This window comes from Taeniopygia guttata, chromosome 4A (genome assembly GCF_048771995.1).
Source record: "Taeniopygia guttata chromosome 4A, bTaeGut7.mat, whole genome shotgun sequence".
Lineage (NCBI taxonomy): Eukaryota > Metazoa > Chordata > Aves > Passeriformes > Estrildidae > Taeniopygia > Taeniopygia guttata.
In genome coordinates this window covers 14,686,374-14,708,236 of record NC_133029.1, presented here as the reverse complement: position 1 = coordinate 14,708,236, position 21,863 = coordinate 14,686,374, and the positions used below count along the sequence as shown (strand labels likewise).

General features: G+C 57.0%; 2 protein-coding genes across 7 annotated transcripts; one reads left to right on the top strand and one right to left on the bottom strand.

Moving 5' to 3' along the window:
- Nucleotides 1-247: 247 nt before the first annotated feature.
- On the top strand, nucleotides 248-7,193 carry LOC115495252 (uncharacterized). Of its 6 annotated transcripts, none has more exons than XM_030272736.4 (8): nucleotides 252-507; nucleotides 2,078-2,374; nucleotides 2,635-2,755; nucleotides 3,547-3,719; nucleotides 4,364-4,542; nucleotides 5,101-5,254; nucleotides 5,538-5,665; nucleotides 5,999-7,193. In XM_030272736.4, the coding sequence occupies exons 2-8, from the start codon at nucleotides 2,191-2,193 to the stop codon at nucleotides 6,770-6,772; spliced, it is 1,713 nt and encodes a 570-aa protein (XP_030128596.2). In that variant the 5' UTR covers nucleotides 252-507; nucleotides 2,078-2,190; the 3' UTR covers nucleotides 6,773-7,193. The 6 variants fall into 6 exon arrangements, with proteins under 6 accessions (XP_030128592.2, XP_030128596.2, XP_072785303.1 ...); XM_072929202.1 differs by having other exon boundaries at nucleotides 252-512; XM_030272734.4 differs by having other exon boundaries at nucleotides 252-552.
- Nucleotides 7,194-12,682: 5,489 nt separating this feature from the next.
- On the bottom strand, nucleotides 12,683-21,672 carry LOC100229375 (chloride intracellular channel protein 2). Its single transcript, XM_002198567.7, has 6 exons — nucleotides 21,253-21,672; nucleotides 16,922-17,031; nucleotides 16,396-16,521; nucleotides 14,886-14,992; nucleotides 14,327-14,508; nucleotides 12,683-14,186 (listed from the first exon to the last, which is right to left on the bottom strand). The coding sequence occupies exons 1-6, from the start codon at nucleotides 21,307-21,309 to the stop codon at nucleotides 14,025-14,027; spliced, it is 744 nt and encodes a 247-aa protein (XP_002198603.1). The 5' UTR covers nucleotides 21,310-21,672; the 3' UTR covers nucleotides 12,683-14,024.
- Nucleotides 21,673-21,863: the final 191 nt, after the last annotated feature.

The following is a 21,863-nucleotide window of genomic DNA, read 5'->3' as shown; positions in this document are numbered from 1 at the left end:
TGTGTTTTGTCCCAGTGGGCTGCCAGGAGCTCTTGAGGTGGTGCAGAGCCACGTGCAAGTCTTCTCGTGGTCTCCAGGGCAAAATGAAGGGCCCCAGCCCTGTGTGCCCAGCCTGCAGCACTGGTTGTGGCAAGGATAAAACCTGTGACTGGTTTTGCTGGGATGGCCTGGCCTGTGTCTGCCCTGTCAGGTGTCACCCCTGGCTCCTTTCTGTCCCCTGCACGGGTAGTGCCGGGTGCTGGGATGATGTGCTGGGTCTGGCTGTGCCTCAGCTCTGGTGTGCAGAGGGCACTGCTGAGCACTCGTGCCCAGCTGGCACGCTGGTAACGAGGAAGCAAGGCAGGAAAAACAACAAACCCCGGCTCAGCAAAGGAGGTGAAAACCACCCAAGTCAAATCACATCTCCCAGCGTGGTGGCACAGACAACACAGACTGTCCCCCATCTGGAGGAAGCCTGGCAGCTGAGCAGACCGTGGTGACGCTTCCAATGAACTCTCGGAGCCAAACGTGAGGTTGCTGAGCTGAGGGCTGTGCTTAAGTGTGGTTGGTGAGGTGGGTTGCTGGTACGGCAGGAGGGAAGAGAGGAAATGCTGGATCCAAGCTGGGGGGGAGTGCTGGTGCTTCAGGGTAGTGTCTTGGGGATGCAGACAAAGGAGACGATGTGCAGAGCAGAGGGGGTTAATCCCCAGTCTCAGTTAGTGCCACAACAAGGGGAGAGTTGCTGGGATTTTTCCTCTGGCCGAAGGCAAGGGGAACGGATGTGCTGGGGTTCAGAGGGGGGCTGGCAGGGACTGGCCTGCAGGCACCCTCGCTGCTTCAGGGAAGCATTGCCTCCCTTGTGCTGCCTTCTGCAGTGAGAGCAGCCCTGTCCCTGCCTGCACAGGCACCCGGTCCTGGGGTCTCCAGCAGTTCCGCAGCTCTGTGCCTCTGTAAGCTCCAGGAACAACCCTGGAGGCTCTTTCTCCCTCCAGGCAGAAGTGCTGCCTCCTTAAATGGGCTCTGTTGCAAAGCAGGAGGGTCCTTGCTGGTCTCAGGGTGGGGGGAATCCCTAAGCTGAATGCCTGTGCTTCGGCTCTGGTGTTTCAGAGGTCTCACCTCAGCCCTTGCCCACAGCTTGCAGCTACACGTCCCTGCTTGTTGTCTGTTCCTGCTCATTCCAAGCCCTTAATGCTGCAAGGGACAGAGAAGACATGGGGGGCAATGTTTTGTACCCACATGCTGAGGTGGTTGCGCTTGTAACAGTGCAAAGTCGGTGTGAAATGGGAAGAGTGAGAAGCAGTGACAGTGGTGAGCCAGCGCCACCGGTGTCCCATCTGCTCAGGGGTGCTCCCACGCCTCTGCCTCGGGAGGTGGCCCTGGGCTCCCCACCTTCGCAGGGGAATGTGTCCCCACAACCACAAGGTTGGTGTTGGTAGCCTCAAAGCCCTTGCATGTCTGCTCCAGGAGAGGAAGGTTCCTCCGTCACCGGCAAGAGCAGGGAAAGATTCCTGGTGGCTGAACGGTGGGGCAAGGCCAAGCTAAGAAGGGACTGGCCAGGTGTCAGGAGCAGGCGCCCAGCGGGATCAGCCGCTGCTGGGGCTCAGTCTGAGGTCTCTGCTTACAGCCCAGAAGGGTCCCTCACTGTGCCCCACTTTGCCTTGGGGTGCCCTCCCGTACCAGGGAGGCTGTGAGACGGCTGGGGCTGCCCTGGCGGTGGTGTCACAGGTTGTGCCAGTGTGAGTCATGCCCGGAGCTGGCTGAGTCACCTCCCCCGTGGTGGGAGCTTTCTCAAGTGAGGAGCTTTCTCAGACTCACATCGTGGTGCCAAAGGCAGCATGGCTCCTCACCACGGGGTGCCACAGGTGGGTGCAACAGAAGGTTGCTGCAGCAAGTGCATAGTGCCAGAGCAGTGTGGCAACTGCCCACTGTCCCTGGGGGTTCACTTACCACCATAGCCCTGAGGGTACCTGCCCTGCTGCACCCCCAGGGTGCAGCAGAAGGTCCCCTGCCCCTCCACAGTGGTCACCTCTGTGCTACAGTAGGCATGTGGACTCCATGGGGCAGTGTCACTGGCTGAAGCTTCTGTTTTTAATCCCAGGTCCCAGCAGCCCGCCATGTCTGTGGGTAGCAGAACAGCTCCAGCACACCCGTCCCTTTCCATGGCCCCCGGCGTGGCAGCGCAGTGCGGGGAGATGGACGGGCTGTGGTAGGATGAGCCCTGCCCCGCTCCTGCTGCTCTCCCTGGCCAGCTGCTCCCTGCTCCAGGGTAAGCCAGTGCTGAAGCTGTCACCACAGTCTCGGGGGGCCCTGGCTGCAGGGCAGGAGGAGGCACAGGGACACCTCTCAGACCTACTGAAGGTACCTGTGAAGAGGAGAGGCCCAAGTGGTCATCAAGGTATGAAGAGAATGAAAGCCCCAGGGTCAGCAGCAGCTGTGTCAGGGTGCTGTCTCTCCTGTTTTGTCAGCTGTGTTTCTGCTTTGGCAGCAGCATGGAGAGGGTGTTCTCAGTGTGTGATGAATTGGGGGGATCCAGGTGCTGAGCAGCTGCTTTGTAGTCAGTGTTTGCCCATGCTGGGCTGAAGCTGGGAAACCTGTGCCCCGGCCACAAGGGCACCCTGCAGGACACTGCCTGACACCCCCCTGCTCCCTCCCCAGGGATGCTACTGAGGCCACAGCGCGTGAGGCTGGAGGCACAGAACTTCCACGTCCGGCTGCACTGGGAGCCAGACCCCAGCTTACCCAGCTCTGCCACCTACGAGGTGGAGTGGAGGAACAGGTAGGTGGGGAGGAGGGGGTGACGGGCTCTGGTCTTCTTACACCCTGGCAGAGGCTGTTGGGGACCCCTGGCAGCCAGAGGACGTTGTCTGGCAGTAAATGCCACAGAGTAACACAGCAGTGGAGCTGGCAGGGACTGGCTTGTCCTACCCCCTGCACATGCAAGGTCAGCTCAGGACTGTGTCCGGGTGAGTTTTGAACAACTTCAGGACAGCATCACTGGACAGCTTGGTCCCTTTCCTGGTCACTCTCCCAGTAACAAACTAAGGGGTTGCTTTTGGCCTGGGGTTTTGAATTTGTTGGGGTTTTTTCCCCCCATTATGCTAAATAGTATTTTCTGTATTTCAACTTGTGTCCACTGCCTCTTGTCCTTTTGCTGGGCACCACTGAGAGGAAGACTCTATCTGCTCCTTGTATTGATAATACCCCACCCCCCCACGCTGTCACCTTTCTCTGAGGCTCAAGCTGTCACCACTCACTCAGTTTCCCTCGTACCTCAGAGCTTCAACAGCCTCAACTCCTTGGGGGGCTCTCCCTCCACAGCTGTGTGTCTTCTCATTGTGGAGAGCACAGGTCAGGGCGCAGTGCCAGATGCCATCTGTCCCCAGGAGGGAGTCAGCCTGCTGGTGACCCCCCTCCTCACACATCCCGGGATGCTGTTGGCTGATAGCCGGGCTTTCCTCCACTCCCCACCTGGGCAGGATGGCGGTGCCTGGGAGGATCTGCTCCTCCCTCCCTTTGGGCTGGGAGGATGCTGAAAAGAAGCAATCCCTGTGCTTTCTCCCTGGGCAGAACCTCGAACTGGACCAAGGCAGGTGCCTGTGGGGAGAACAGCAGAAACTCCTGGGGGTGTGAGCTGCATTTTGACAGGATTCATGATATCTACTGGGCACGGGTGAGAGTGGTGGCCGGAGGTGAGCAGTCCGAGTGGGCCAGTTCCAGCGAGCTGCAGCTGTACAGAGACAGTAAGGACTGGGGAGCTCCTCCAGCTGGGCTCCTCCTGGGGGGCTGATGGGGAGAGGGAACCTTGGAGAGATCTGATGGGATACAGCGGGAAAGCATACTAGAATACTGGAGGCAAAAGAGTCAAGAGCCCTCAGCAGAGGAAAGGGATGAGGCAGGGCTGCTGGAGGAGGGCTGGGTGAAGAGCAAAAGGACAGAGGAGACACAGTGAGGTGATTGGTAGGATGCCAGGCCAGCAAGGCACCGTGAGAATTTGGGTCTCTGGGAAATGCATCGGGATGGGCAGGAAAGAGGATATGCCTCCAGGCTTGGCTTTTGAAAGGCTCACCTTCCTCCCCTGTCATGGTCTGGGATCAAGCTGGCACAGAGACAGACTCTCTGGTGATTCATTGTGTTTGCCAGGTGTGGGAATGTGCCTCTTCTCAGTCACGGACTGGCTGTTCTGGCCAAAAATCCTAGCAGTCTCTTGGAGCTAGAAAATCTTCAGGAGCTGGTTTCAGAGCACAAAGTGCCATCAGGCAAAACCCAAGGAGCTTCTGTGCTCTGAGAGGGGAATGTCAGACAGAAAAATATAATTTCTAGAGAAACAAGATGTCTGCCTTCCTTTGAAGGCCTTAATTTTCAATTTTTTTCCCCTTCCCTACAGCAATTGTTGGCCCCCCCAAATTGTCCTTGCTGCTCCAGGACCAAATTCTCAGCGTAAACATCACCACACCACTCACACCCTACAAGAGAAGAACTGGCTCCTACAAGCGAGTCAACCAAGTGCTGCTGAAGCTGGGGTACTGGCTGCACCTCTACGAGGGGGAGCTGCTTGTCCAGCAGGTGTGTGGGGTGCTGGGCAGAGCCAAGAGGTGCAGGGCTTGCACAAGTTTTCCTGGTGCAGCACAGCCACCATCGCAGGTTGCAGTGGTGCGGGTGCCCGTGCTGCAGCCCTGGCTGTGAATGCAGGTGTGAGGTGGTGCGGGGTTGCAGTGGTGCAGGTGCCCGTGCTGCAGCCCTGGCTGTGCATGCAGGTGTGAGGTGGTGCGGGGTTGCAGGTTGCAGTGGTGCAGGTGCCCGTGCTGCAGCCCTGGCTGTGCATGCAGGTGTGAGGTGCTCTGTACCCCCAGTCTGGGGCTCCCACCTCAGCGAGGCAGGAGATCACTTCCCTCCCCTGGGCAAGAAGAACTGGGCTGGTTCTTTTCAGAGGAAAGGTGATGCCACAGGTGTTTCAGGAGATGCTCTGGGACCTGAACGCCTCCTGGGGCAAAGAACTGAGGGTTGGAGGTGCCCAGGAGGAGGGACCATGGGGCAAGCGGGATGTTGAGGCTGCACAGAGCAGCGCAGCCATGCACAAACCCCACCTCTGGGTTCTGTGGCACCTGTCCCATCTGCTTTCAGGCGCCCTGCAGGCGGAGGAGTGAGGAAGTGCCCTGCAGCTTTGAGCACCTGAAGGCCAGCACTCAGTACTGTGTGCGGACGGCGGCTGTGGGCATTGCCAGGGAGCGGAGCCGGGAGGCTGAGCAGTGCCTGCTGACCCCTGCAGCCCCTTCAGGTGGGAGCACTCTCACCAACTCAGCTGCCACAGTTGCATCTCAGGTCCTGCTCACAGCACAAACTCGTGTGGAGGTGTGAGTACCTCTCCCCCAGCCACTGTGGTCAGGGTTGTGGCCCGGTGCTGCCCAGTGGGGACCTCTCATGGTGATGCTTTCTTGTCATCTGCCTTGGGCTTGCCTCCTGAAACATCCCAGCGTGGCATGGATGGGAAACACTGATAGAGGGTGGGGTGGGAGGGATGTGCTTGAGTGACCCCTCAGCCTGCTGTGACGTCCTGGCAGGTTTTCCCTGGCTCCCTGCTGCACTGAGTGCCTTCTTCCTGCTGCTGCTGCTAAGTGTGGCCGGGTTCTGCATCATGTGGCTGCACATCTTTCCCAATTCTCCACAGACGTGCCTCCCAAAAGCACTGGTGAGTGATGATCCTCCTCCAGCCTCCACCTTGTGTGTAGCCATAGCCAAGCCAGCGTGCTGAGCCCTGCATTTGCAAGGGCTCAGCACCTCCTCTCCTCCAACTCTCACATCACCAAGCCCATTTTGGTACCCAGGTGCCCCCCCTGCCATCTGAACCACTGTCCCCAAGAGGAAGGTACTGGTGGAGGGCATTGGCCAGCCATGGGTCACAGCAGAGGATGGGGTCTCAGGCAGTGCAGCCCTTGGTGTCCAGCACAGTTTGCCACAATCCCCTAGCTGGCAGGGCTTTGGCCAGCTGAGGCTGACCCTGTCACTGCTTTTGTCCTTGCAGGCTCTCCAGAACATGAGTGTGACCATGCAGCTGCCTCCACTCCAGCTTGAGGAGGACCCCCTGGCCCAGCTCCTGCAGACTGCACTCCCCTCCCACGGGCCACCCACAGCTGTGCAGGCACCAGCCACGGTCCCACGGCTCCTCCGAGGCCTGGCCCAGGGTGTGAGTGGCTACTGTGCCAATGGCTTCGGCCCAAACTGCACGGAGGGAAGGGAGCCATCCTGCACCCACAGCCAGCTGGGACCTGCCGTAGCTTCCCAGCTCCCCTCCCAGCTGGAGGAGGATGAGGAGGCAGGTGATGGGGATGATTTGCCAGAGCAGCTGGTGCTAGTGGGACTGGCTGGACACAGCTACAGAGGTGACAGGGACAGGCAGATACCTGAGCTACGGCAGCCCCTGCACCTCCAGCTTTATTCTAAATGCCAGTGCCCAGTCCTGGGAGCAGGCAGCCACCTTCCTCTGCCCGTGCCAAGCAGAAGCTGCAGGCAGGAGTACCTGCAGGAGAGTCTTGGCACGGCTGGGCACTGGATCCGGCTCAGCTCCGTGAAGCTCCTGGCCGGTGTGGAGGCAGAGGGAGAGCAGCACCTCTGTGCTCCCCAAACCCTGCGTGGTGACAGGACTGAGCCAGAACAAGGTGACAGCACCGCTCAGCGAGGCTGCTCGGAGCAGGCAGAACCAGAACCGTGCCCCTCCTGCCCCAGCCAGCTGCCCCCCTCGCCCCTGCGGCCAGTTGCCTCCTCTGGCTACGAGCCCCGTGCCCCCATCGGGCAGTGAGCCACAGCCAGCGGGGCTCCCCACAGCCTCCAGCTCCAGCAGAGCTTTCCCCGGCCTCCCTGGCCCTGAGGCTGCGTGTCCCAGCCTGCTGGTGCTGGGGATGGCACTGGGGCAGGCTCCCAGGGCAGGCAGAGGCGTATTCCAAGAATCTGCCAAGGATGGGCAGGATTCAGAACTTTCCTCTGGAACTTTAGTGCTCTTGAGACACAGCATAAGGAGATAAGGAGCATGGACCAACGCTGAGCCCTCAAAACTGTTATCTAGAGATGTGTCTGTATGGTACAGTAGTTATACTAATGTATATACACACATATTTATAAAACTCTTTAATGAAAAAATGTTGAGGTTTTAACTTCTGTGGAAATGTTGATCCTGTGCTGGAGTTGTTTTTAAATATCACTAATTTATTCTAGAAAACTGGCTTCTCTATTCATTGTTTCTGTGTTACCGACCCAGCACGGTCCTTCCCTGTGCAGCAGTCAGGAAAGGCACAGGGTAAACTTGGAGTTTTCCAGGCAGAAAATTGCACCCACAATCTCTGTCTTGCTATCCTGCAGGAAAAAAACTGGTTTTTAGCACCATGAGATGCATTTATTTTTCCTGCTGCCAGCACTGGGGTGCTTTACAGCTGAGAAGCCCTGCCCTGCAGTTGTCCCTCGGGATGTGTTTTGAGGCTGTGCCTGAAGCCACAGAGGTGAGGGGAAACCTCCTTGTGCTGTGTCGCAGGCTGGGACCAGTGGAGTCAAAATGCAGTGACAAATCCAAGCTCTTGGACTCACAAAAATGACTCTGGATCTGGGAACAGGTGACAAACTGGTGTCTAGTGTCCAGGCAGCTGGTGGAGGGGATGGGGTACAGTGCTGCCAGGCTTGGGGAGCCTTTGGGGCTGTGCAGGGCCGTGTTCCAGCCCTGTGAGTGACTCCTGACACTCAGCCATGTCCCATCCCTGCCTCACACTGCAGGGATGGAACTCGTACCCTGTAGCCCACAGGGGTCCATGAGGGAGCAGAGATCCACCTGCAGTTTAGGGAGGAGCCCAGACCAGATGCCCAAAGGAGGCCATGGCTTTAGGGGAAGATCATGACTGGAGCAAGCTCCTGGCACCTGTGGCCCCATGGAGAGAGGAGCCCAAGCTGACACAGGTTTGCTAAAGGGGACTGGGACCTTGTAGGGAGAGTGATAGAGCAGCTCTGGGGTGTGTTTGGCATCTGGCCCAGGTCAGTCTCTCACAGTCAATGTGAGAACGTATCATATATTGAAGAAATTGATCTGAATTAGCACACACAAAAAAAATAATAATAAAAAAACAGAGTCTCAAGAGCTGCTTGAGGAACACCTGTGTTACCCATATGCTTTTTTATACCTATGAAGTTGGTGTCCAGTTGCCATCTCCTTTGTCCCTCACAGTCTGATCTGCCTCAAGGTCATGGTCAAGCCCTACATGCCTGCAGCCCTGTTTGATCAATTCCCTCATCCCCAGAGCCCACAGGGCCTCCAAACCCCACACCTCTCTGGCAGGTCACTGCATGGTCCCAGGCAAGGCACCTCTTAGCAGGAGCATCGGTCAGAGCTGCTGTTTGTGCCACAGGCTCTGGGCAGGAGCCACATCCCAGCAGGAGCTTGTCCAGGCCCAGCAGAGCGTCCATGGTGTTGCTCCAGGCCAGTCCTGGGTGTTTGGCAGGACACTGGGCCAGTGCAATGGGACCAGAGTGGCTCCCACAGCTGCTGTGCTGCTGTGCTGCGGGAGCTGGGCTGCACTGGAGCACGGCCAGTGCTCTGTCACAGCTGGCTGCAGGTCTGAGGAGAACCAGCTCTTTCCTGAGCCTGTGGCAGGACAAGGGTGCTGGGGTCCCATGGGGGATTCAGGCACTCACTCACTGGCAGCAGGGGCTTGCCCTGACCCAGGGGTGACTGTACAGCTGGAATATTCTGACTCATATGGAAGAGTTGTTGATGGGGAGTGGAAAAAGACAGAAGAGTTGTGACATTTCAAGATGCCATCAGCAGCTGAAGTTTCCGAGTGGATGTGAGAGGGGGTTTCTGCTTTGCCTCAGAAGTGTGAGTAGCATGTGGGTTTCTGCAGAACCACAGAGAGAAAATGCAACATTCGCTGCGGGGTGAGGTCCCAGCATGTCCCAGGAGAGACCTGTCACCACTATGTGCAGCGTGGGGCCTGAATTAGATCCCACTTTGGTCTGCCAGGCAGGTTGTTACGTGCTGAACAGGACTGGACTGTGCTGGAGGATGGATCTGGGTCAGGGCTAAGCCCCCAGCCCCAGGCAGGTCTGCACAGGACAGGACACCAGACCAGTCCCTCCATCCCCACTGCAGCCCCAGTCACGAGCATACAGCCAGGTCCTCTCTCATTTCCATGCTCCCTCCACAGCCTGGAAAGGGCTGAGCCACTGACTGGGCCTATGGCACCCAGCCCACCCTACAGCACCATCCATCATCCTGGAGGTCCGATGGCATCTCTGGTGCTGCTCCCGGGCCCGTGCACAGCTGTGCCTGCAGAGGCTGCTGCGGGGGCTGCTGAAAGCTCTGACTCACCACATCGATCTGCTCCTCCTGCCTTCTCTCCGTGGTGTTTTCAGGTTCTGCTGGTCCCACATCAGAGCAACGAGAGGGATGCCGCTGCAAAGAGCTCTTTATTAGAAACAGTGGGTTTAGGACTGTGCAAGAGCTTATTTCTTATTACTAATTCTCAGAGAGCGGAGCTGCCAGCCTATGAAAACGTGCACAGTGGAAAATTGCTCTTCAGGGGCTAATGGGGCTTTCACAGTCACTGAGTGGGAACCGTTGTACCTGACAACCATGAGAGACGTGGTGGCATCTGAAATGATGGGGGAAAATCAAGCTCTTATATTTTGTGGGCTGCCAGTACCCAGAACCATCCCCATTTGCCTTTGAAAACCATGGTAGGCAGAGCTGCAAACAGCAGGGTCTGCTCTGAGCCTGTGCCCACACTGCTCTGTCTGCTTTCCCTCCTGCCTGTCACTGCAGCTGCCCTGCCACCGCTCTGGGACAGCCCAGAGCCACCCCAAATCCTCAGAGCCACCTCAAGTGCTGTCCAGCACATCTGTGTATATGGCAAACACCTGGGACCTCACCAAGGCCCTGTCACTCAGCCTCCCTGTGCAAGTTGCCTTTGTGATGGGTCTGTAGCTCTAGGTAGGTCCCTGGAGCAGCACAGAGCAGCAGCATCACAGCTGTGCTGCTGGACCCCATCCTTCAGCCCCAAAAGAAAGTCTTTGTGGGTTGACAGGTGTGAGCTGCAACATCCAGGGCACTGACTCCTGCTGCACCTCCCTCTCAGTGATCTGAGCTGCTTGCCTTGGTCAGGAAGCCCACCAGGATGTGGGTGGGGACTGTGAGAGCCCCAAAAGCTGGAGCCTGAGTGCAGTGTGTTAGAGGATGTGTATGAAGAGTGCTGCAGGCTGACAGGCTGCAGAGAAGTGAATTTGGTGGCTCAGGCCTGGGTGGTTTCTCTCCAGGCAGGAGCTTTCCTGCAATTCAGTGGATTAGGAGCCAAGCAGGGTGATTGGGATGTTCAGGTCACCCCAGAGGGCTGTAGAGCAAAACTGGTCCTACTTCATGTTCTGGTCTGAGCGTGCCCTCAGCTGGGCATGCATGGCACTGAGAAGGTGCCAAGGGCACCCTGACAGAGTCATATACCACCTAGCTTGGTCACCAGGTGCCCTTACTCTGCAGGACAACCTCCCCTGCATTGTCCTCACCGCCCACCACTGCTCTTCTCAGGGTCTGTGACACACAGCCAGGTCCTGCGCTGCCCACCCTTCAGATGCACAACAGGGGGTTTCTGCTCCTGTACCTGTGGGAATGGCAGCTCAGTCAACACCTTCCCACTTCCTGGCACTGCTCCAGTAGCTCTCTGCCCCCTAGGATCATTCATGCTCCTGTGCTGGGTGCATACTGGCTCACGATGCACTCTGAGTTTATGGCAGGGATGCTGTGTGCTTCCTCCTCATGGCACCACAGCAAACGGCATGAGCCTGTCTCCAGGATTTTTCATTCTGTGACATGAAATCTGGCAGGATTCTGACTTTTTCATCCTCTATTTTCAGAGGATGGAAAACAGGCTAGATACAGGTTTTTGTTAGGACAAAAGTCCCAGCTGGGTGGCATGCCTGTTTGAAATAGATGATAGCTTCATCTCAGCTGCTTCCCAGTCATATCCATGCCTGACAGATGGGGACTGGCAAACAGAGGTAATCAATGATCTCTGGATAATGCACCTTCAACTACTCCATGAGAAATGAGAGCCTCTGTTTTGTGGTCAGCAGGGTCATGGTCAGCCTCGTGATTAAACAATAGAGGCTCAGGCTGCTCATCATCCTGTCCCCTCTTCCTCAAGAAAGTCCCAGTGTGATGTCCCACCCTACAAGATAAGAGGACACAATAGACTTGAGAAACATGGGTCTCATGCCATGACTTCAGAGGGACTTTCCATGTGGCACCTATGAAACAAGCACTGTTCAACCTGTCTGAGCCCCAGCCTCAGTGCAGGTAGGGAAAGGCACAGAACGAGTTGCCCTGTTCTCCTCTCCTCCAGGAATAATACCTCAGGATTTTAAGCTCTTGAAAGTTTAAAATCTTGTGCCTGTCAGTCACTTCCCCACTGCCCTCAGGAAATGTGGTGCTCATAAGCTGCAGTCACAACAACAAGGGCCTGGTTGAGGTCACCAGAGGGACCCATTCTAGCTGTATTTCTCTGAATTAAAGCCTTCCAGGGGAAGAGAAGTAATTAGAAGCATTTCCAGTTGGCTGATAGCACGGTAATTGGAAACTGAAGTCAGGGATAAAAAACAAGATCTCTAATGGGAACTGGAAAAATCTCAGCACAGAGAACTGGGCCAGGTCCCAGCTGACAGCCAGTGGCTGGGGGCTGCCTCTGTACCTGCAGCTTTGGGAAGAGTGTGCACCACCTCAGTGCTGTTCTCTCAGAAAACCCATCTTTCATGGCCCTGTCTCTTGGATGGTGTTTTGGGACACTGGTGGGCCATCATCACTACCTGCTTTTTTCCAGAGAGCAAGGAAGAGTATTTCCCTCTCCAAAGCTCCCCAGACCCCAGCACTTGCCCTGAATTGTGCCATTTTCCTGTTGCTGTGCAGCCCGGACTGATCTCTCCAGTCTGCAGGGGCATCCACCCCAGGAGTGTCCCCTGATGGCCCCAGCCAAGGAGTCCAGGATTACATCAGCCACCTGGAGCTCACAGACACATCCTCCAGAAGGGGGAACTGCATGGCAGCTTCTGGGATGGAGGGGAGAGGCTCCTCCCAGTGCCAGCAAGGTCAAACACTGCTCCAGCAAGGAAGCTCTCAGCAGCAGAGGATAAGCCTTGTCACTGGCTGAGTCCTGTCCCCAGGGACCAGAGCATGCCCTGAGAACCAGCCTGGGATGCCCAGATGCCCAAAGGCTTTGTCCCTGCCCTCCTGCTGCCATGAGATGTGAAAGGAGCAGAAGACACATGGTAGCCCTCAGGGAGGAAGATCCTGCAAAAAGAAAGCATGGATCCATGTGTTTTGTCCAAATCTTGGCCTCATATTCTCTTCTGATCAACTTCCAAACCGCACCAGAGCCAGGGTTAAGCTGGCCAGCCTTCCACAGCCCTTCCCAGTGGCACAGCACAGCACGGCGAGCAGCAGAGCTGCTGAAAAGCCAGAGCTCGTGCTGCTCAGCAAGGACAAGTGCCAAGTCCTGCCTGCAGCCAGGGCAGCCCCGGGCACCAGGACACACTGGGCTGACCGTGAGCCACTGATCCAGGCCAGTAGAGACTGCAGCTACTTCTGCTAAATCCCAGAGGTGTTCCCACTGCAGGAAAGCCCCACCACCCCACAGCACCCTCCACGCCAGCAGCCTGTGTGCCTGGCTGCCTGCACACCAGAAAGGCATATTAAAATATAGTTTATTGTTATTCTTAGTTTATAAAAACCCAACAAACCAAAACCCATCAGTAACAAACCCAGTCCCCAAACCCAGCACTATGTGAGGCCTAGCGAGGACACACCTTTAGTGCAAAGAGGAAAGTGGCAGTGAGGGCTGAGGGGGCTCTGCTCGCTTCAGTTCCCACAGAACCCACCGTGCCCACTGTACAGTATCGATTCGCCCTGGGGCTGGCTAGGGAGGGCTGGCCGAATTCTCAAGGTCTGGTGGGAGTCCTGGGGGAGCTGGAAGTGTCGGAGGGGGAACATGGGATGCAGCTTTGACGTGAAGGTGTGCTGAGCCAAGGGGCACTGCCCACACCTTCCACAGACACAGCACTTTGCCAAACAGCTGCTGTCTGTTCTCCTGGGCTTCCCAGTGTGGAAACTGAACGTGTTCCCTACCCTGTGGCTGCTCCCAGCCTCAGGTGCCAGAAGTGTTGGTGGGAACTAGGGGCTATGGAGCTAGAGCATGGCTGCACCCTCTGCAGGGCTCTGCAAGGCACAGAGGCTTCTGAGCTGGGAGGAGCCATGCAGCTCCTTGCAGCCAGCAGCACACCAGTGCTGGCAGTCGTGGGAGGGATGCCCTGATCCTTCATCCTCAGGCCCTGTGCAGATCCCCAACCCTTTGTTTCCTCCCATAGCTGGTCCTGGCACTGCTGCTCCAGGCATCACCCCCAGCACCCACCTACCCCCATGTCCTGTGGGGAGTCAGACCCATGTCACAGCCCACAATTTTTCCCTGGGATGAGCTGCCAAGGCAAAGCCTTTGCATATCTTCGGAGGGAGCTGATGCCTTGGAAGAGAGGGCTGCCCAAATGCCAGCCCCAGGTGCTGAGCAGGTTGGCAACAGGCAAACGCAAACAGCTCCAGCCCAGGGATCCCACGACAAGCACAGGATGGCTGGGACCACACTGGGCTGACAGATGGGGATGAGGAGGCTGGGCTGGCCTAGCCATTTGGGGATGTCATCTCATGATGAGAAAGCGCTACTGCAGGAGGCTGGTGCTCAGCTTTCCCCATGACACACAGTCACAGGCTGTGAGAAACATTTTCGGGGAGTAGGGATGCAGCTACATCCGGATGGGAGCAGTGTATACATGTGGTCAGCACTGCTGGTGCCCAGGGGTTGCAGCCAGCAGCACAGAAGGAGGAGGCAGTGGCAGGGGCTGTGAAGCAAGGTGCTGTTCCTGAAAGCAAATGTTGTAAACCCTCTCCAGTCTCTCCATCAGCCGGTTTTGGTTGTGTCAGGACTGCAGAGTTGGAGGGCTCAGCCAGGGCAGTGCTGCCAGCCCAGCCCACCCCGTGGCTAGGTCATCTTCCTGGCAACGCTGGCATACGTGTGCTCGATCTCCTCGTCTGCAGGACAGGTGTGGTTGAACTCATCACAGGCATAGGCGTTGTTCAGGTACCGCCAGACGCCCGTCATGTCCTCCGGGATCTCGAAGTCACGGTACTTTTTGGCTGCAATCTAGAGGAGAGAGGAGGAGGAGGCTGAAACTTCCAAGATGTAGGGGAGACTCACTCTCTGGCTTTGGCAGGGGGACTCCCTGTCCACTGCTCTTGGAGCAGGTGCCCCCCTACCCTGGCCCTGGGGACCAGTGCCATTACCTTGATGATGTGCAGCTTGGGCAGGAGGTTGCAATCAGCCAGAGTCAGATGGTCTCCATCCAGGAATTTCCTCTTGGAGATGGTGATGTCCTCCACACTATCCTGGTCGATCTCCTCTGGGAGAGGAGTGTTCAGGTAAACATCCAGGCGCTGAAACTCCCGCAGCAGGGCCTTCTCAAAATCTGGGAAAGCAAGAGTAGTGAGTGTGTGCCTGGAACTCCCAGGCAAACATTAGGCTGGGCTGGGCTGGCTGAGCCTCCCACAGGTTTTGCAGAGAGGGAAAAAGCCCTCAGGGCCACACCATGGGGACACAACATTGACCCTGGCCAGTCTCTGTTCTGGGGGGGCTACAGCAGCACCACCCTCTGCTCTGCTGTTATCCCCGTGGAGGGAGCAGAGAACTGCCTTTATCCTTCCCCTCTGCCCCTCCACTTCCCCAGGAGCCTTTGGTGAGGCAGGCAGCAGGAACCTTAACCCCATGGCAGGATTTGCCAGCAGACAAAAGCATTTCTCCTGCTGCAGAGTGGTTGACTAGAGTCCATCAGCCCTCAGTCCTTACTGATATTGGCTTCTTTGCGCGGGTTCTTGATGTATGCCGAGAACTTGGCAAAGATGTCACTGCCCACGTCAAAGGACTCCTTGTACTTGGGGCTCAGGTGTGGATACCTTGAAAAAGACATTTATGTCAGTGCAGGCAGGGCTGGAGCAGGGATGGAGCAGGGATGGAGCAGAGATTGAGCAGGGATGGAGCAGAGATTGAGCAGGGATGGAGCAGGGATGGAGCTGGGCTGGAGCAGGGATGGAGCTGGGCTGGAGCAGGGATGGAGCTGGGCTGGAGCAGGGATGGAGCAGGGATGGAGCTGGGCTGGAGCAGGGATGGAGCAGGGCTGGAGCAGGGATGGAGCAGGGATGCAGCAGGGATGGAGCAGGGATGGAGCAGGGATGGAGCAGGGATGGAGCAGGGATGGAGCAGGGATGGAGCAGGGATGGAGCAGGGATGGGGCAGGACTGGAGCAGGGCTGGAGCAGGGATGGAGCAGAGACTGAGCAGGGATGGAGCAGGGATGGAGCAGGGATGGGGCAGGGATGGAGCAGGGATGGAGCAGGGATGGAGCAGGGATGGAGCAGGGCTGGAGCAGGGATGGAGCAGGGATGCAGAAGCATCAGTTCCTGGGCCATAGAGCCCAAGGCTGGTACTGGAGGATGCAGGGGATGTTCATCTGGCTGTGGGAGAATCATGGTGATGTAAATTACTGCAGCTGCCACCCTGTGAGCTGTGTCTTCTATCCTGGGTGTTTGCCAGGAGACAATCTCAGGGCAGATACCCCACAGTTTGGGGACACTGGTGGCAGTAGAACCCCAGAGCAGAGCTCTTCCTTCAGGCAGTTCTGGCCCAGCCCAGAGGAAGCACATTGGCACAGAGGGTGTCAGGAAGCCAGAAACTCCCATGACTTCCTCAGGAACTGTCTTCTGTTTGCTGACATGTTCCAGGGCGTGCTGCAAGGGCAGACACATTCAAGGAGGCAAGTGACAAATGCACTTGAGCTTCCTCTGCAGCAGTGGGGGGGGCTGCAGCCGCACAGGGCACGGGGGAGGTGGGGGAGGCTGGTTTGGGGGGCTCCCCAGTGAGCTCCCCAACCACCCTATGGGCCACCTGCATTGCTGCTGTCAAGCCAAGGGCATTTGCTTTCATTCAGCTGAGTGCACTGAATATAAACAAGCAAAGGGGTCTCGCATTCCCCTCTACCTCAACACCAGCTGCCACAGCCAGTGGCAAACCCACCAGTGCCAGGGTCCCTGCAGGGACATCCCCATGTTCCCCCTCTCTGCCCCCAGAGCAGGGGTGCAATGGCTGGTGCATTTCCTCCCACTCTTCATTCCTGTTGTCCCCATGTGTACCCAACCCCTCAGCATCACCGGCCTGCCCTGCACAGCAGGCTCAGGGGCTGAGGGGGCATCTGCTGCCTGGGCTGCCCTGGGGCCCCTCCTGGCCTCGGTTCCCCAATCTGCCAAGCCCTGGACAGCCCTGTGACAGGCCCCAGAATGGGGAAGAAGTGAGTTGGCAGTTACGTGGGTGGACACAGGGTCTGCTCCAGGAACTCCTCAATCTTGATGAAGTCTGTCTTCAGCTCCTTGTTGAACAGCAAGAAGGGTGGGTTGGTGCCCGGTGCTAAATCTTTCAACTCCTCAGGTTTCCTGGAGCAGAGAGAACAAGCTGGTTCAGAGCCTGTAGCACATCTGCCTCCACCAGTCCCCGGGGAAAGTGGCCACGGCAGGGGTGGGGGTAGGAGGGAGCACAGGACCAGGAACATTCCCAGCCCTGCTGGCTTCAGGGAGCTGACAAGTGCTCCCCAGCCTCTGGATCTGCCCAGTGGTGCCTTCAAGTCATCCTCACATCCAGCAGGACAGGGCCATGCACACTGGCAGGTGGCCCAAGTCCGTGCTGGCCCACACTTGCACCCCAAGTGAGGTGGGCAGTTTTGGGCAGCAATTGTTCCTGTGCAGTGACACACGGGCTACAGAGCAGGCAGGGGGAAGAAGTGCTGATGGGGGAGCTGAGCAGGGCATGTCTCACCCCACCCGAGTGCCACCTCACCTGGTCATGTCCACCGTGGTGACATTGAACTTGACCCCTTTGAGCCAGAGCACCATGAAGAGGCGCTGGCAGAAGGGGCAGTTTCCAATGTTTTCTCCATCCAGACCAGCCTGCCAGGAAAGCAGAAAAATGAGGATTTAACCCTTACAGACTGATCCCCAGAGCTGAAGAGCCACTGTGTAGGGGGGCTCAGCTGTAGGACCCACCCTGAGCCATGGCCCTGAGGGCCACTAGAGCATACTCGGGATGCCAGGGGTCAGATCCTTCCCTGAAACGGGAGATAAAGCCAGGAGGAGGTGGAGAAGGAGGCAGGGAGAAAGTAATTGCTAATGGATGGGGAGGAAGGGAGGGTCCAGCTTGGCCAGGAGGCCAGTCTGGAGAGGGTGGGAGAAGGGAAATGAGCTCATGTTTGCCAGGAAAAGAGCAGCTTGTTTTCATGTGCTGGTTGTGTCTGCCTCCGGTGTGTGTTTAACCAACCCAGGCACGATGTCCCCAGGCCAAGAAGCACCCAGCAGCCTGCCCCAGGCTGGGCACAGGAGGGCTGTGCCAAAGAGGATTTGTGCTGGCATCCCACACCTTTAGTTCCTGCTACAGGAGCCCCTTGCAGCCCCTCTGCATGAGCACTGCCACAGGCAGAGTGAGGCACATTTCCTTGCTGTGTAGCAGCTGGAAATATCCTTTGCAAAAACGACTGAAACACCTTATGAGAAGTTTGGTAAGAGGACGTGGCAGGTTCTCCCGTTCACAAAAACTGGCTGAGATGCTGCTGTGAGGCGGGAGTTGTGCTGTGGTAAGAGGTAAAATGGCTCACAGGAAACTCAACTTCTCTAAGAGATTTACCGGGTTCCTAAGCTGCATGTGGCCACCCTGCCCGGGCAGGGAGGAGCACACAGCTCGTGCCAGCCCCATCAGGGAAGGATGCTGCTCCCCTGGAGCAGTGTGTGTGGGACAGCTCTGTGCTAAACTCTGATATCTGACAGTGAGCTGAAGTCCTGAGGCTAAGCAGAAGGGTGATGAGATTTCAGAGGATCTGGCAGAGTCAAGTAGCAGCAAAAACCTCCAGGGTGGGCAGCTGGACATGGCTCCAGGGCTCACACCTCTTTTGGGACCCAAAGACAGGATGGCTGAGGAGACAGAGACCTGTGCCTGGTTCTCCTGGGCTGGAGGAAGCTGCTACAATTCACCACAGACATCCAAAAACCTGTGGGATCGGGAGTGCACGGCTTCTCCAGGAAGAGAAGACTGACATCAAACTCACCTTAAGTGGGACTGTAAAAGGATTAAAACAACCTTCCAATACTCCAGGTAGTAAGCTGGAGCAGGGGTTCTGTTTTTCCATCATGCCAAGACCTTTTAGTCCTTCCAGAGGAATGAAAATTACTGTTAACAAGTAATTTTTATGCTCAGCTGTCATGAAATTATGTCATGAAATCTGAGGAAGGAAATGGGAACTGAAAAATGTTGATTCCCTAGGACATGCCCGACAGTAAAGCTGAATCTAGACAGTGTCTATTAATAAGAGCAAATACTCCCAGAGGGGCTACAGCTCAGGAACATCCTGTGTCATTAATAGCAAATAGGGCTTCTTTGGAAAGGGGTGAAACTGGGTCTCAGTCTTCCTTTGAATGAGCTGGAGGGAGAGTCAGAGAGCAGCCTCAAGGCTGCCCAAGAGCACAGGGCATCTCTGCTCCCCCTCCCCAGCGCCCCTGCCACCTGTGACCCAAACTCTGGCCATGCTTTGGAGCATCTCCAGAATCAACAGCTCGGCAAGTGCTTCTGTGCTGCCCAGCAGGAGGACCAGTGCTTTCCCCCCTGCTCTCCCTGCCAGCTGCACAGGCTGGGAATGAGAGGGCTGCATTTGTCCTGCTGTCCCCAGGAGCTGCTGTGCTGGCAGCACAGAGCTCTGCTGGGGCCCCACTGGGACAGGGGTGGGGTGGGGGTCAGGGGGGTGCCTGTCACTCGGGCTGCTCGGGGCACAGACTCTGATCACCTGCTTCAGGTGTTCCCCTGCTTGCCTGGTAGCTCCAGTCCTTGAGCTGTTCAGGCTGGTCTTCCCCCTTATCTTTTAAATATAGAGAGGTGGGGAATTTTGGACTAGAGTGAAAAGAAAACCAAAACGGCCTCTGCAGGGAGAAAGAATCAAGCCCATACCAGGATGCTCAGAGCCAAAACCTTTATCTGGAGGAATTGGAGGGGAGCTCCACCAGCAGCCAGGCACTGCTGGGGGAGAATCAGGCTCTGGAAGGGCCTTGCTGGCAACCACTGGCCATGGGGGGAGCCTCAGGGATCCCTCAGAGGAGACTTGCAGCCATGTGCTCTCCCTCCCTGGCAAATGCAGAGCAGCACAGAGTGGGTGGAGTCGTTGCTCCTCACTTCCCCAAAGTGCCTTTGCTGCTCCTCCTGCTGCAGCAGGGACTGGGGTGGGGCACAGACTGGCATTCCTCAATCTTTTGCCCTCAGATGACAGAGAAACCCAGTGTGGACAAGCACAGAATCTCCAGGAGGGTTGCAGGCTTTTAGCCCCAACTTTCTGAGGCATCACTAGGCTGCACAGGGCACTGAAACCCCAAAGCTACTTTGCAGTTCCTGTGGTTTCCCCGTGGTGAAATAACCTTAAATGCAGTGGGAGGAGGGAACAACTTTGCCTGCTTGGCGCACTGCTAAATGTTGAGTCCCCATGGGACCTGCCCCAACTCCTACAACCAACCTGAGAGCCAGGGAGCAGCTAAATGCCTGGTGGAGGTGCAGAGCAGAGCCTCCTCCAGGCAGGGAGAGCCTCCCAGGCAGCACAAGGATGCTCTTGCCAGGGACACGGCAGGTGAGAAGCTGCCAGCCCCTTGGGAACCAGCCACCCCCAGCTCAGGGTAAAGGGGGAGCTGCTCTGCTCCCTGTCCATCCTTAACCATGGTAACTCCTGCATGTGCCAAAGGGAAAGGCAGGCAGGGTGCCATGCCATGCCATGCCATGCCCTGCCCTGCTGTACCAGCTTTCCCCATGATTTTCAGCTGCCACTGGTCACAGCAGCAGCTGTGTTTGGGGCGTTCCCGGCCCAGGGAGGTGCTGAAGGCAGCTAGAGGAAGGATCCTGTCAGCAGCTAGAGCCACTGTCTTTGGTAAAGTGAGTGTTGGGATGGGGAGGCACAACATCATCAATCTTTCTGCGAACAGACAAGCCAGGACGGTTTTTTCATGTTAAATTACAGCACAGGGGAAGTCCTGATGCTGCTGCTGATTTTCTGTTTCACTTCCCTCTGAAAACCCCCTAGAATGTGCTGCTGCCATTGCAGTCACCTCATTTATTGTTTTCTTTTCCAGCCATCCCAAGGAAAAGTGTTAAGTAGAGAATTCAAGACAGACTACTTTTACCAAGAATACTTGTCCAGATCCAGCTCAGCAAAGCTCAATGTCCATCAAGAAGTGCTGTGGCTACAATTTTAGCAAGGGGATGAGGGAGAACTCTCCTGGGAAGGCTCAGATAATCCTTTCTAGCAAGTATGCCTAACTACTACCCAAGGAAGGCACCATTCAGTGCCTAGAACTGCTGGGTGCCTGTGCCAGGGAAGCCAGTGCCTCTGACCCAGTCCTTTTGGGCACCAAACTGCCCCAGGAGGAGAGCAATGAAGCCCATGGACCTGAGTGCTTACAGAGAAAGCACCCTTAAGACCTCGATGAGGTGGCACAGAGAGGCATTGCCCCCTGCTCACTGTCACTTAGAGTGTGTCCCAGGGCCCCCTGGCACTGCTGTGGGCAGACACCAGCCACCAGCTTTGGCTCCACCCGTGGCCGCTGCAGATGTTTTGAACTCGAGTGTTAAAAATATTCCAAGGAAAGGCTTCACAAAATTGCTAAACAGAGAAAAACAGAAACCGTTTCCAGCCAATACCCCTCGGTGATGCTGCCCCACCTCGCCCAGGTGTGGACTCCCACACCAGTTCCCCAAGCCATCCACGCTTGTTTCGTAACTCTGCTCTCAGAAGAAGCTGAAGTGGCTGCTCCCAGCCCTCCTGCTTGCTGTTCCCAGGCTGGGGCTTGTCTTATCTGGGTTTTGAGAGGTGTGTGTGTTCCCACTCCTTCATCCTGCTGCTGCCAGCAGTGCCACTTCTCCGGGGTGCCCCGCCATCCCAAGACCAGGGCATCTCTCAGCCTGCTGAGTGTGACACCCCACAGTCCCCACACCGCCGCGGGGTCCCCCGGTTTGGGCAAGCGTTCAGCCAGCCCTCGTGGCCAGTGACACTGGAATTGGTCCCCATCTCCAGCCTCACAGAACACCTGCCCCCAGCTGGATCTTGGTGAGGGTGAGCCAAAGAGTCGGTGCCCCCCTCCCAGACCCACCTTCACGAACAGCTCGATCTCGGGCTCCTTGGTGGTGCTGTGCTGCTGGCTGTCCATCCCAGCAGCGGGGAGGGACCGCTGGGGCGAGTCGGGCTGTCCCTGCAGAGCTCTGATGGGAAAGGCTTTCAGAGGGCTGGTGCCTTGGGCCTCTTGGCTGCTCTCACTCCGCAGAGGGCTGGAGCTCACACTTTCCTTCCTTTGCTGAAGGGAGGAGCGATGGGGCGCACGCCAGGACCCGCCAGCGAGGGGAGGAAGCGCCAGGGCCTCTCAGCTGTGACTCAGCAGGGCTCTATCTGTCACTTTAGAGTCTATCGCACCCGCCCAGGTGCTCCTCCAGGCCCCCCAGCACAGGGCTGGCATCCCCAGCACCTCTGGTCTGCACAGCACCGCTGCTGTCTCTCCCAGCTGAGAGCAGGGCTTTATGGAGGAAGTGTCTGCCTGTTGCTCCTCCTGCTGCTCCAGTCTTGGCCCTTCACCACTCTCCCACCCCCACGCTGGTGTCCAGTGCCCCAGGGCTTCTTTATCAATTTGGGGTGAACCTGGCTGACCTTTTTGCTGCCTCCTGTGGCTGCATTATGACAGGCAGCCACCCGGAGGGAGGGTACAGCTCC

What these genes read in the sequence shown, in the direction of transcription:
- LOC115495252 (XM_030272731.4), top strand. Translation starts at nt 2,035, where the DNA reads ATGGGGCAGTGTCACTGGCTGAAGCTTCTGTTTTTAATCCCAGGTCCC. An exon ending in GCTGCAGCTGTACAGAGACA is followed by an intron (nt 3,720 to 4,363) that starts GTAAGGACTGGG and finishes CCTTCCCTACAG; the next exon opens with CAATTGTTGGCCCCCCCAAA. An exon ending in GGGAGCTGCTTGTCCAGCAG is followed by an intron (nt 4,543 to 5,100) that starts GTGTGTGGGGTG and finishes ATCTGCTTTCAG; the next exon opens with GCGCCCTGCAGGCGGAGGAG.
- LOC100229375 (XM_002198567.7), bottom strand. Translation starts at nt 21,309, where the DNA reads ATGGACAGCCAGCAGCACAGCACCACCAAGGAGCCCGAGATCGAGCTG. An exon ending in CAGACCCTGTGTCCACCCAC is followed by an intron (nt 14,993 to 16,395) that starts GTAACTGCCAAC and finishes GTCTTTTTCAAG; the next exon opens with GTATCCACACCTGAGCCCCA. An exon ending in CCAAGCTGCACATCATCAAG is followed by an intron (nt 14,187 to 14,326) that starts GTAATGGCACTG and finishes TCTCTCCTCTAG; the next exon opens with ATTGCAGCCAAAAAGTACCG.